Here is a 13,628-nt window from a genome sequence, read left to right as displayed (position 1 = left end):
AATTTTTTAAGGTAAATCTCATTTTCATCTGTGCATACACCACACATTTATTTATTTATTCTTTTTTTTTTTCTTTATAGTTTTATTTGAAATGAACAGGAACCATTATCTGTATCAGACACAGTTATCTGTATCAAGAAATGCAGATAACTGTCTCTGAATTGATGTGATGAATTGAAACAATAAAGTAGGTTGGAACAAAAGCAAGTATCTCACTTATGTTAGGTGGTTCATGAAGTTGGATGATCAAAGAGGGGACTAAGTAAGAGGTGAGTTACATGTTAACAGGAAATAGATTCCAAAATGAGTATGAAAAGATAGGGAGAAGAATAGACACACACACACACACATATATATATACGATAATGATGAAAAGCCCATTTTTCTACCCACTGCAGGGTGAAGATACACTCACCCAAGTATAGAGAATGTATCTATACTTGAGTGAATGAATGTATGAAGGTCAAAGACAATCACAAACATCCATGCCTATGCAGGATTTGAACTCACAGCCTCTTGGCTAGAGAGTAGATATGTTACCGCTAAAGTGCAGAAATCAGTTATTCTGCAGATTATCTAGGTATTGTGCAGATTAACTATGGTGATCCGTTAATGTGCAGAAAATTGTTTCATTTCTCAAATTACCTAGGTAATCTGCAAATTACCTAGGTAATCTGCACATTACCTACTAGGCACTCGTTAAAGTGAAAATAAGATCTTTGCTGGAACAACAGCAACGTTTCTTTATGTTTAAATTAAGATAATGTTATTTATTTAATTTTTGATATCTAAAGAATCAAGTTAATACAATCAAACAATCAACAAATTAGTTGATAGAATCAATCATCAATCAATTAATATAATACAAGGAATCAAACGGTTTAAAATATTATTACAATTAAGAAAAAAAACATACGATAAAATTATGTTTACTTATTTAAAAACCAAGGGGGGAAGGAGTAGGGAAAGGAAATGAGAGAAACAAACTTTTGAACTTTAATGATACGGAAGCTGTTAATGTGCACATTACCTAGGTAAAATGCGGAAAACTCTTGATTCCGCACGTTAACGGAGCAAATCAGTTAATTTGCAGATTAGCTAGGTAATGTGCACATTAACGGTTTTCGCACTTTAGCGGTAACAGATACGCTAACTACTCGGCCAACCAAGCCAGGATTATGCATCCCGCTCTACAGATTTCGCGTCAATTTGACTGTATGCATGGGCATCTGCAGAACATTTTCCATGTGGTGGTGGGGAGGGGGGGTTACATCAATAAATTTTTATAGTTACTGATGTAATTAAATAATTACATCAATAAATATCTTTTAGCATTTTTTTGATGTAATTATTTGTCGATGTAAACTATAAATACATTATTTTCATTTTATACATCGATTTTAATGATCTTTAATTCTTGGAAAAAAGTATTCGGAATTTATTACAGTTTTTTAGCAAAATTTCATATATAAAAAAAAAATTGACTGGCATATTTTATTTAAAAATAAACTAATTAATTAATCCTAAAATCCTAAATTAAATTATTTCAGTTTATAAGGGAAAAAAAAATCATAAAACTAACAAGTAAAATAATATTAAATTACATACACCATCATCATCATCAATTTCCTGCCATGTACCCTCAAGGGGTGTACAGGATATGATAGTACTACATGAAAAAAATTACATCATTACTAACTTCCTGTCTACAATTTTCCTCCAAATCAGGCTGTTACTTGTCAAGACTCCAACATTATCAGATCTTATATTTCTATCGTCTAAGGCACTTTGTACCGTATCAATCCACCTATATCTTGGTCTTCCTCTGGGTCGTTTTCTTGCCAACCTGGCAGAGAACACTTGTTTTGCTAATCTTTTCTCTCCCATTCTATTTAAGTGACCATACCACCTGAGATTAGCTCTGCTAATGCATTCCTGGATGCTGACAATGTCAAGTTCTTTCCTAATATCCTCGTTTTTAATATGATATTGCCATTGATGCCATCTGTTCATGTCTCTAATCTTTCTCAGGACTCTCATATCTGCGGTCTCTAGTCTTTGGTCAAGTGTTTTACTTCTGACTCAGCCTCTCAGATCCATAAATTAAAACAGGTTTGAACACTGTCTTATATAAAGACAATGAAAAATAGGCAGAATCATTGAAAATGTCAACTGTGTTCTGACTAATTTCTCTCTTATTCCATATGAATTTATTCATTTCACTTCCCACCATACCAGCTTTGCTGATTCTGTTGTCTATTTCTATATTCAATTTACCATCTTCACTAAAAATCGTTCCTAAGTAGCTGAAATGTTTTACATGTTCCACAGATTTTCCATTCACAACACAGTTGACATTTTCAATGATTCTGCCTATTTTCATTGTCTTTGTCTTTTTATTGCTGACCTTCATACCATATCTATTACAACAGTTATTCAATTTAGTCAGAGAATCTTGCAGACTTGTAGCGGATTTATTTAGAAGTATAACATCATCTGCATAAAGCAAAGAGCTGACATTAACATCTCCAATTTTGATATCATGTTTAATACCACTTTCCTTCATAATGTGATCCATATAGATAATGAATAACAGAGGGGATAATGTACATCCTTGTCTCACACCAGATTTAACATTAAACCACCTTCCTGTACTTCCTTCAATTCTAACTGCTGACTTACAACTCAAATAAAGACTAAGTATTTCTTGATATAATGCCCCATTGACACCATATAACTTTAGCGTACTGAATAGCTTCTCTCTTGGCACCTTTTCATATGCCTTTTCCAAATCGACAAAACTTAAATACAGATCTTTGTTATATTCCCATGCTTTCTCGACTATTTCTCGTAAAGTGAAGAGCTGATCCTGACAGCCTCTATTTGGCCTGAATCCAGCTTGTTCTTCACAAGCTTTTCTTCCACAATTCTTCTCAATCATTTCTCAAGTATACTTGCATAGATCTTGCCAGGAACACTTAGTAGGGAAATACCTCTGTAATTCTCACATTCAGTTTTATTTCCCTTTTTATATATGGGTACTATGAGAGCTGTACTCAATCATAGAATTCGTCCTTCTGTCCAGGCATTTTGAACTGTGCAGTGCAGCCACTGTAAGACTTTTATACCACCATACTTCAGCATTTCTGGTCAAATATCATCCACTCCTGCTGCCTTTCCACATTTTAAGCCTTTGATGGCTTTTTCTGCTTCAAGTATGGATATGTATTCCTGACTACATGTCTGTTCAGTGTTTTTTACCACTGTGCTGTCATCACTGCTTCTTTCATTTAGCAGTTTTTCAAAGTAATTACTCCATACTTCAAGGATATCCTTTTCTTCCATTTTCATGTCACTTTTATCATCTCTAACTCCTTTTACAGCACTCTTTCCTCCATTCCTAAGCTTCTTCAACAACCTCCAGAATATTTTGCCACCTTCTTGATATTTATTTTCTATATTCTTGCCAAAGTCCTCCCATAATTTTTGTTTAGCTAGTTTTACACAGTGTTTAGCATTCTTGCATTTGTCTCTGTATTCTCGAAGAGCACAAGCTGACTTATTTGCCAGGAACTTTTGATATGCTTTCTTCTTTTCTTTCACTGCCTCTTTATCTTCCTGTGTCCACCATGGAGGTCTAATTTTTCTATCCTTACAGACAACTTCACCACATGCCTCTCTAGCTGAGTCAATCAGGGCTTTCTTCAAGGCTTGCCACTGAATCTTCAAGGTTTGATTCCTGTTCTCAAACTCTTTCATTTTTTCTTCAATAATCTTTGTGTATTTTAGTCTACAGTTCACATCTGAGAGCTGCTCTATTTTTATTCGCTTTAACACTTTCTTACATGTTATTCTTTTTGATATGAAATTCAATTTTATCCTGCTCAAGACTAAATAGTGATTACTTCCAATTTCAAATCCTCTGTACACTCTGGTATCCTGCACCAGGGAGAAAACCTCACTATCTACAATAACATAGTCAATGAGACTTTTCTTATTCCTTGCCTCTTCTCTCCATGTGAATTTATGCACATTTTTATGTTGGAACATGGTGTTAGTAATAACCAGTCCATGTCCTGAGCAGAAATCCAACAGATATTTGCCATTATTATTAGCTTTGCTCTTTTCTCCAAATTTTACCAGAATATTTTTGTATGTCTCACAATCATTTCCTACTCTGCTATTTAGATCCCCAACAAGGACCAACTTTTCCTTTTTCATTGTGTCAGTTGCTTTTTCTAAAGCCTCAAAAAATTCCTCCACTTCTACCTTAGTAGAACCTTCTGTGGAACCATAGGCACAAATAAGTCTCATTGTCCAGTTCCCCATTCTCATATTTGCCCACATTACTCTACTTGAGACTGACTGCCATTCAAGAAGATTAGCCTTGTATTTTGTGTTCAATACTATGGCTACTCCTTCTTTTCCTTGATTGTCATTGCCTGAATATAACATTTTGTATTTATTGCTCAGAAAGATCTCACCAGTTTTTGTCTTTTTTGTTTCAGTCACCCCTATTATGTCTCCATTTCTTTGCCATTCAGGCTTCTTATATTGATAGTACCGATCTTTAATTCTGGCGATGTTGAGTTGGGGTGTGTTTTCAGATTTGTTCCAGTAGCTGACTTTTCGCTGTTCGCCCTGGTTTCTTGGCGAAAAGAACGGGGCCTTGTTTAACTGGGCGACGCCCCAGCCGGCATGAAATTTTGTCATGTTGTACCATCATTTTTTATTTTGGTTTAACCAATAAGAATACAATTTGGTTGGCTAAATCCCAAATTGCCAGCCCATCCTCGTTCGTTCAGTAGATACCTAACAGGGTGCACCACGAGAAGGTGAGGATTGGACATTAGGTCAGAAGCCCTGGTCGGTTCTCCGCATTCCTTTAAAGGCTATGTGGAGGTCTCCTCTCAGTTATACAGCTTTGACCCTTAAGCACCCCAAATTACATACCCTTGTCTTTTAAAAGTGGATTTTTCTGTTTAAATTTGTTTCACTATAAATTTACAATTCACACTTCACTCAGTGACTCACTAAACACAGAGGACAAATGAACTGTTCACTGTTGACAACAGTAATGAACGTTTTTTTTTCACAAATCAGAAAAAGATGAACCAAAAAAAGGAACACTTGCTTTATTGCTGCAATAAAACACGTGTTCTATGGCTACCCCCCATGGACCAAAACAGGCCAATCCATAATAAAATTTTAAGACAGAAAAAGCGTCCCATAGTTCAGGGTGTAAGGTTACATATCTCAATCACTTTTATGATTATAATTTTTGGAATTTTTTACTGGATCCCAGGGGAAGTGCCTCGTTTTCCTCTCTGGATGCATGTGACTGTACGATTGCATTTTTATCGATATATGAGAGTTTTGAGCGTGCATAGTACATCAGCACTCATCTTAATTGGTCCAATGAAATTAATTGCAGGATAACGTTGAATACTTCTACTTGGGGGGGGGGGGGCAATCTGTTTGTTTTCAAGATTTATTAGAAAGCAACAATTAAGGGGAATGCTATATTTGGTTTGGTATATTTGAAATACTCAAAGATGAAAATATGTGAACCATCATTATTTATAAGACATGTGAGAATAGGAAATGAAAGGAAAGAATGATTGTGAGTAGAAATACTTTCATTAATGGTAACTGAATTATTAATAATTGACATTTGCGATATGTGTGTGTGTGTGTCCTATAAGTTGCTGGGTAGAGCAAATAGCTTGATGCTATAAAGTCTAGACATGAATAAGTGAATTTATGCTGGCATAATAAAAAAAAAAAAAAAGAAGAAGCTTACGAGGAGAGAGTATGGCAGGAATAAATGTGGTTTCATGGAGCAGCAAATCATTTCGTAAAATTTATTGCCCATGTTATGCATATTTCTCTGGTTTATGTATGTTTCGCTCCATTTTCCAAGAATTTTCTTTTGTTTACTGAGACTCAGTATACATAACATCCGATCATTATCAGAATTATCAACACTTTCGGGATTCCTACATTCATTACTTTTTTATTTTTTTAGTATCAGTGGTTCTTTTGTCTTATCAATCTCACATATGCTGGTGTTTTTTTGTAGATCAATGTCTTAATACACAGAATATTCATTTTTATTCAGGAATAGATATTTTTTACTGTCTGTTGTTTCTGAAGACTAGAATAAAAATGTCTCTATACCGTTAAAAAACTTTGCAACCTCAACAGATGCTATACTGCACAAGCAAGAGAAACATTTAGGTTTTTTTCTCCTGACATCCACTTTCAAATTTTCAGTTCCAGAAAACATGTGTAACAGCTGTTTGTAATACAGCCAACAGATACAGAAAGCGCTGAACTCATGACAAGTGACAACGTTCAATTGGATTGGTTGACACAATAACCAACCACAGCCACTAAGTGCTGGGTGAGCTCTCAATGTGAGCTCACCCAGCCTCGCCTTCTGAGCAGTTTAAAAATACTTGAACACTAAGAATTTGACCTGCTGCGCCCTCTTTACATCTTTTCAAAGGGCTCAAAGGTGTATGCATTTTGAAAGCACACCCAGGCTATTCACGTGAATGTGATACAATGTTTACACGTTGAAAAGTGCCCTTTTCATGAAGCATTAATACTTCATTATCTTCGTGAAGAGGGCAATGAAGCATTAGTATATTCTGTTTAATATTAGGAATTGCACAAAGTCTGCAAACAATTAGGGGAGACCTTAATAGGAATAAATGCAAAAATATAATATTGCTGATACTGATGTTTCGTGGATGAGCACCGCATACCTAGCACACTCGAAATATTTGCCCCTGATATACACACACACACTCTGGTTGCTAATAACTGTTGTTTTTCTTAAATTTAATTTGATAATTTTATAATTAAGAGTAAATGTTACAATAAAGATTAGATATAAAAGCATTACTTGTTTTATGTTTAAACGATGCAGTATCTCAAGTGGTTCAATATGTCTTCCATTGTCATTAAGGCATTGCTGACATTGGTGAGAAACTGATCTGCAAACATATCTCTTGTAATTAAACAACAGTCCCTTTTGATTTTCTGCTGTAACTGTTTAAATGTTTCAGGCTTCCATCCACAAATTACAATTTTGCAGATAAGTGAAATTATAATTTGCATTGGAGATTCTGTTTGAAATTAATTTCCCTACTGTCTCTGGACTTTATGTTTTTGTCTTTCCAGCACCATTTCAGTATATGCAATAAAATACCATTTTATCTGACCTTCAAAAGATCGATCCTTCAATTAACCAACCCTTGCATGTTGAACCAACTTCTGGTAGAGCCCCATGTAATTATGCTTCAGTTATCAGAAAAGTGAGTTCTGATAAGTGAAGGGTCAGATAAATGGTAGATTACTGCATTTCCATTGTTCAACTGTAAGTCTGTCATCTTCTTTTAAGGTCAGTTTTTTTTCACCTGAAAAAGAAAAGATATAAATTTTTTGAGACACCCTGTGTTTGTACACACACACACACACATAAAATATGATAAATACTGTGCAAATGTTGGATAGTTCTTGACATGATGTTTAGGGCCTCCCTTGATGAGTCTGAGGACTCCTTGGATTAGCCTATAATAATAATAATAATAATAATTGTTTTTTCATGTGAATCGCATCCATGAAAGCTGTAAACCTGTAGTACTTGAACAGTATTTTGGATGGGTTATAATTTAAATAAAGTGGCAGCTCTGTTCTAGAAACAGTAAATGATAATTTTTCAAGCCACTTGAGGTCTTTAATAAGCAAGGCACCACTGGTGGGGATCTTGCTATTTTCATTGCTTCATGTAATGAAAATTATCATTTCAATTAATTACAGTTTGTTTATGTCTGTTTAAATATTATGCATACTTATTAGTAGACATAATTCTTGAAATGTATTAAATTAACACTTTTATGCATGTGGAATATTAATATCTTTTAATGCTTAATCTACAGAATTGAAGAACTGAATAATTTAGAATATCGTAAAGTGCAAGTTGTAGGAAGATTTGATCACTCTGGTGAAATTTATATCACTCCCCGTTCCCTCATAGAGTTGTCGGAAAGCAATGGTGGTGGTGGGCTGATATCTTCCACCAGTCATAGTGGAAGTCTTGTAATCACACCCTTTATTCTTTCAGATAGAAAGTGAGTATCAATGAGCTTATAATAAATGAACTTTTTTCTCCCATTATTTATAGTAACTCGCATATGATATCTAGATCTCTAGAACCTGAGGTAAATCAGGTAATCTAGTTTATGGTTGTCAGCTATTTCAATAATTCTTTCATACTGTATATTAGTGTGTGTCTGTATGTGTGTAATGGAGCTATCAAAATTTTCATTATCATATTTTATCGGTTCATCATCTATTTCCTTAACTGTGGAAATTTTGGAAATTTTTTTCATAATCATCACTATCAATTTCTGGTATATATCTGGAAGGAGTACACCAGATATTATGACAAACCAACACGATATCTCATAATATTTTGGTCTGTCATAATATGCATAGACTTGTAGAAAGTTTCTTCCAAGCTTCTGTTATTCTTGAAGTCTCTGATTTGATCAACTTTTATATTTCGATCTTCTAAAAAACTGATAACTTCTGCATCTTTCACTTTTTCCTACTTTTTTTTTTAATTCAAACACTTGTTCTACTGCTAATCTTTTATCTTCTATTATTTAAGAAACAGAACTATCTTAGATTAGCCCTGCTTATACATTCTAAATTAATAAGAATGAGACTATTGTCTGACATCTTTGTTTTTAATTTGGTCTGCCATCTATTTATTCTTTTAATTTCCTTCAGAATACTCTTATTTTTTGCATTCAGTCTATAAGTATTTTATTTCTAAACTGATTCCAAGTTGGTTCAATCACTGGCTGCTTTGTTGCTGTATTTTTGGGAGTCCTACTTACTTGTTTTTCTATTGCCAGATTATCTATTACAAAATTGTACTTAAATTACTAAAATGTGTAACCTTTTATAGGTTCGCAGTTGAGAAATGTAGTTGATATTTTTATATCACAGCTTATTTAATTTGGCTAAAGACTTAAAATAATGTAATCAATTTATTTAAGAGTTAATATCATCTTTATAGAGTAAAGTACTAAGGTTGATCTCCTATTTGAATATCAGATTTAATACCTCTGTTATGAATAATGTTGTTCATATAGATTATAAATAATGGTGAGATAATGTACTTCACTACCCTATACCTGATTTAACATCAGACTACCTTCCTATACATTCTTCAACATTGACTATTAATTTGCAGCTGTAGTAGCTCCAACTCAACATCTAGAAAAAGAAGAATAAATCCAGTATCAGAAGAACTGAAGATAGGAACCATCAATGTAAGGAGTATTAATGGAAAGGAAATCAAACTTGCAGAAGAATTGGAAAAGGACCACATGGACATAATTGACATTACTGAGACAAAGAAGAACAAAAACAGGTGCGATCTTACTAAATAATAAGTATAGGATGTTATTTTCAGGCAATAATGATCAAAGAAATGAAGGAGTAGTGATAGCATTAAACACCAAGCATGAAGATAAACTTCTTCATTGGAAGACAGTTTCAAGTAGAGATATGTGGGAAAACTTCAAAATGGGAAAATGTACAAGGAAACTTATTTGTGCCTATGGTCCCACAGAAGGTTCTTCTAAGGAAGAAATGGAGGAATTTTGAGTCATTAGAACAAGCAGTTGACATAAAGAAAATGGAAACAGTGGTCCTTGTTGGAGATCTGAACAGTGAAGTAGGAAATAAATCCCACCAGGCATATAGTAACATTTTGGAAAAATTTGGAGAAAACACCAAAGCTAATAATAATAATGGTAAGTATTTAATGGACTTCTGCTCAGGACACGGACTAGTCATTACTAACACTATGTTTCAGCATAAAGATGTGCACAAGTTCACAAGAACACACAAGAAATAAGAAAAGCCTCATTGACTACGTTACTGTTGATAGTGATATCATAATGCTGTTTCAGGATAAAAGAGTGTACAAAGGATTCGAAATTGGAAGTGACCATTACTTATTACTAAGCAGGATAGAAATGGATATCACATTGAAAAGAAAGTAAGAAAGTTTTTAAAAATAATTAAAGTTGAGCAGCTTTTACAGGTAAATTGTGGACTCAACTATACAAATATTATTGAAGAAAATTTGAAGCAGTGTGAAAACAAGAACCAAACTTTGGAGTCTCAGTGGCAAACTCTGAAGAAGACATTGTTGATTGATATTGATTCAACTAGGAGGGAATGCATTCTTCTTTCCCAGGACTGCTTCTTTAACTGCTTGTGTCCACCATCTTGGCTGCAAGAATAGAAAAATAAGAATACCATGATGGACACAAGCAGTTAAAGAAGCAGTCCTGGAAAAGAAGAAAGCATACAAAAAGTTCCAGCAAATAAGTTAGCAGATTCCCTAGAAGAGTAGAGAAAAATGTAAGCGAGCTAAGCTATGTGTAAAAGTAGCTAAACAGAAGTCATGAGAAGACTGGTAAGAATTTGGAAAATAAATATCAGGAAGGTGGCAAAATGTCCTGGAAGCTATTGAAGAAGCTTAGAAATGGAGGAAAGAGTACTGTAAAAGGAATCAAAGATGATAAAGGTGATATAAAAACTTGAAGATAAGGATACTCTAGGTGTCTGGAGTAACTACTTTGAAAGACTGTTAAAAGAACTAAGCAGTGATAGAACCACTAGAAAATTTTCAAGAGCAAAGAAGTACATATCAATACTTGAAGTAGAAAAAGTCATCAAAAACTTGAAATATGGAAAGGCAGCTGGAGTAGATGATATTCAACCAGAAATACATAGGTATGGGGGTATGAAAGTTTTGCGGTGGCTACACTGCATAATTCAGAAGGCCTGGACAGAAGGTTGAATTCCCAATGATTGGAGTAGAGCTCTCTCATAATACCCATCTATAAAAAAAGGGAATAAAACTGAATGTGTGAATTATAGAGGAATTTCTCTACCTAAGTGTTCCAGGTAAAATTTATGCAAGCATACTTGAAAAGAGGTTGAGAAGATCAGATTTTTACTTCAAGACAAATAGTTGAGAAATTGTGGGAATATGACAAGGATTTGAACTTAAGTTTTGAAAAGGCTTTTTAAAACACTACAGTTATATGGAGTGAATGAAATATTATACAGAGCAATATATATTCTATATTTAAGTTGTCAGTCAGCAGTTAGAATTGAAGGAAATACAGGAAGATGATTTGATGCTTAATAAGGGGTGCGATAAAGATGCACATTATCTCCACTCTTATTCATTATCTATATGGATCACGTTATGAAAGTAAGCCGCATTAGGCCTGATATTAGAATTGGATATGTCAAACTTGGCTCTTTGCTTTATACAGATAATGTTACACTCCTAAATACATGTCTCCAGGATTCACTAACTAAATTCTATAAGAGCTGTAACAAATTTGGCATGAAAATCAGCAATAGAAAGACCAAAACTATGAAAATAGGCAGGAGCATAGAAAACTTCAGCTGCATTCTGAATGGAGATCCCATAGAACCAGCTAAATATTTCAGCTATTTAGGCACAGTTTTTAGTGAAGATGGTTTTATTTCCAGGTTAAATCTGGAAATAGACAACAGAATAAGCAAAGCTGGTATGGTATATAGCCAGCTGAATAAATTTATATGGAATAAGAGAAAAAGTGGCCAAAACACCAAATTAGCAGTATACAAGACAGTGTTCAAACCAGTTTTAGGTTATGGATCTGAGAGTTGGGTTAGAAATAAAGCACTTGATTAAAGACTAGAGACCACAGATATGAGGGTTCTGAGAAAAATCAGGGATATGAACCGATGTCATCAATGGCAGAATCATATTAAAAATGAAAATATTAGAAAGAACTTGACACTATGAGCATTCAAGAATGTGTAAGCATAGCTAATCTAAGGTAGTATGACCACTTAAATAGAATGGGTAGAGAAAGGTTAGCAAGACAAGTGTTTGATGCTCAAGTGATAGTAATACTAATTTGGAGGAAACTTGTGGTTATAATAATGTGAACTTTATCATGTAGTGCTGTCATAGTAACCTGAACACCTCTTGGAGGTATGTATCAGGATACTGATGATGACAATGAGTATATACTATGTATCGCTCTGTACAAGATTCCATTTACACCATATATATTCAATGTAGATAGTATAATGTATATGGGGACCTAAAGGTTGAAAACAGTCTGGGTAGTTGCCCTTCCCATAACACATAGCATTATACACAAACAAAAGGATGTGTGCTTTTGTACGCATCATTATCATTCTTCTTCTTCATGTAGCTTTCTCAGTGAGAGGGTGCAGCACCATGTCCTTCCAGTTCTCTCTGTCGGTGGCTTTCCTTTTTGTTTCTGTATAGCCATGTGATCCTGTCCATGATCTTATATCTTCAATCCATGTCCTTCGTTTTTTACCTCTTGATCCTTTTCCCATAATTTTTCCTTCTAAAACTGTTAATATCCTCTGTCCTGCTGAACCTCTCAGTACATGTCCTGCCAATCTCATCTTTCTCTGGATCATTTCCTGTAATAAAGATCTCTGTGTTCTCATTCTCTGTAGGACATCTGTATTTGTCACATGTTCTGTCCATGGGATTTTCAGAGCTCTCCTATAGCACCACATTTCAAAGGCCATTATCTGTTACTCTCTTCTTGAATATCCAGGTCTCACTTCCATATGTGAAAATTGGCCACACTAATGTTCTTATCATTCTTTTCTTTGTCTCGATACTCACAGAACTTCTGAGCAGATGTTTATTTTTCCAGAATGCATCTTTAGCTATGGCTGTTCTTATTTTTATTTCTTTATCTTGCTTTCCATCTGCAGTAAAGTAGGTGCCTAAATATTTGTATTCTGTTATATGTTCAATTTTCATGTTTATGAATATTTCTGGCTTGGATCTGCTTTCTTTTGAGATTTTCATAAATTTGGTTTTTTTGCATTAATATCTAATCCAAATTCTTTATCTTCTTCAATTAGTAGCTGCAGTAATTTGATTAATTTGTTTCTGTTTCTGTTTTCTGCTATTAGAATGGTATCATCAGCATATCTAAGACTGTTGTATTTTATACCATTGATACTAATTCCTGTTTTTTGTTTTTCAATCTAATATTAAATAGATTTGGTAAAAGGATACAACCTTGTCTAACTCCTCTTTTTATTTTCACTTCAGAAGTCTCAGAGTTAAACAGCTTTCCTGTGAAACAAAAAAAAAAAGAGAACGACTCTCACCTCAAACTTTAGAACTACTGAAAAAGAGAAAAGAACTGAAGAAATCTGAAGAAAATTTTCTAGAATACAAAATTAGCTGTAAATTACTAAGGAAAAGAATTCAAGAAGACTACAAAGCTTTCAGAATACAAAAATTAAGAGAAGCAGTGCAGGCAAAAACCAGCCTGAAAAAAATAAAGAAAGCCTTAAATTTTAAACAGTCAATTCCATCTGCTTTACAGGATCAAAATGGAGAAAAGCATACTAATAGAAAAAGGATAGAAGAAATTGTGCAGAATTTTTATAATGATCTCTATGCAACTAAGTGCCAAGTTCCAGAACCTATCATTCCGAAACCAAGCAATATACCAGATGTACTT

At 34.1% G+C, this 13,628-nt stretch overlaps 1 protein-coding gene across 1 annotated transcript in view; it reads left to right on the top strand.

Moving 5' to 3' along the window:
* Window positions 1-13,628, top strand: part of Surf1 (surfeit locus protein 1) — a 152,456-nt gene that overhangs the window by 50,011 nt on the left and 88,817 nt on the right. Inside the window, exon 4 of the mRNA XM_090401424.1 lies at window positions 7,950-8,141. Coding sequence (XP_090257550.1) covers window positions 7,950-8,141 — 192 coding nt within the window. The remainder of the gene's footprint in view (window positions 1-7,949; window positions 8,142-13,628) is intronic.

This window comes from Typopeltis vanoorti, chromosome 12 (assembly GCF_054136105.1).
Source record: "Typopeltis vanoorti isolate ZY-2024b chromosome 12, IOZ_Tvanoo_1.0, whole genome shotgun sequence".
NCBI classification, from domain to species: Eukaryota; Metazoa; Arthropoda; class Arachnida; order Uropygi; family Thelyphonidae; genus Typopeltis; species Typopeltis vanoorti.
Note: the sequence above shows the minus strand (reverse complement) of the source record. Positions and strands in the feature narration are given on the sequence as shown.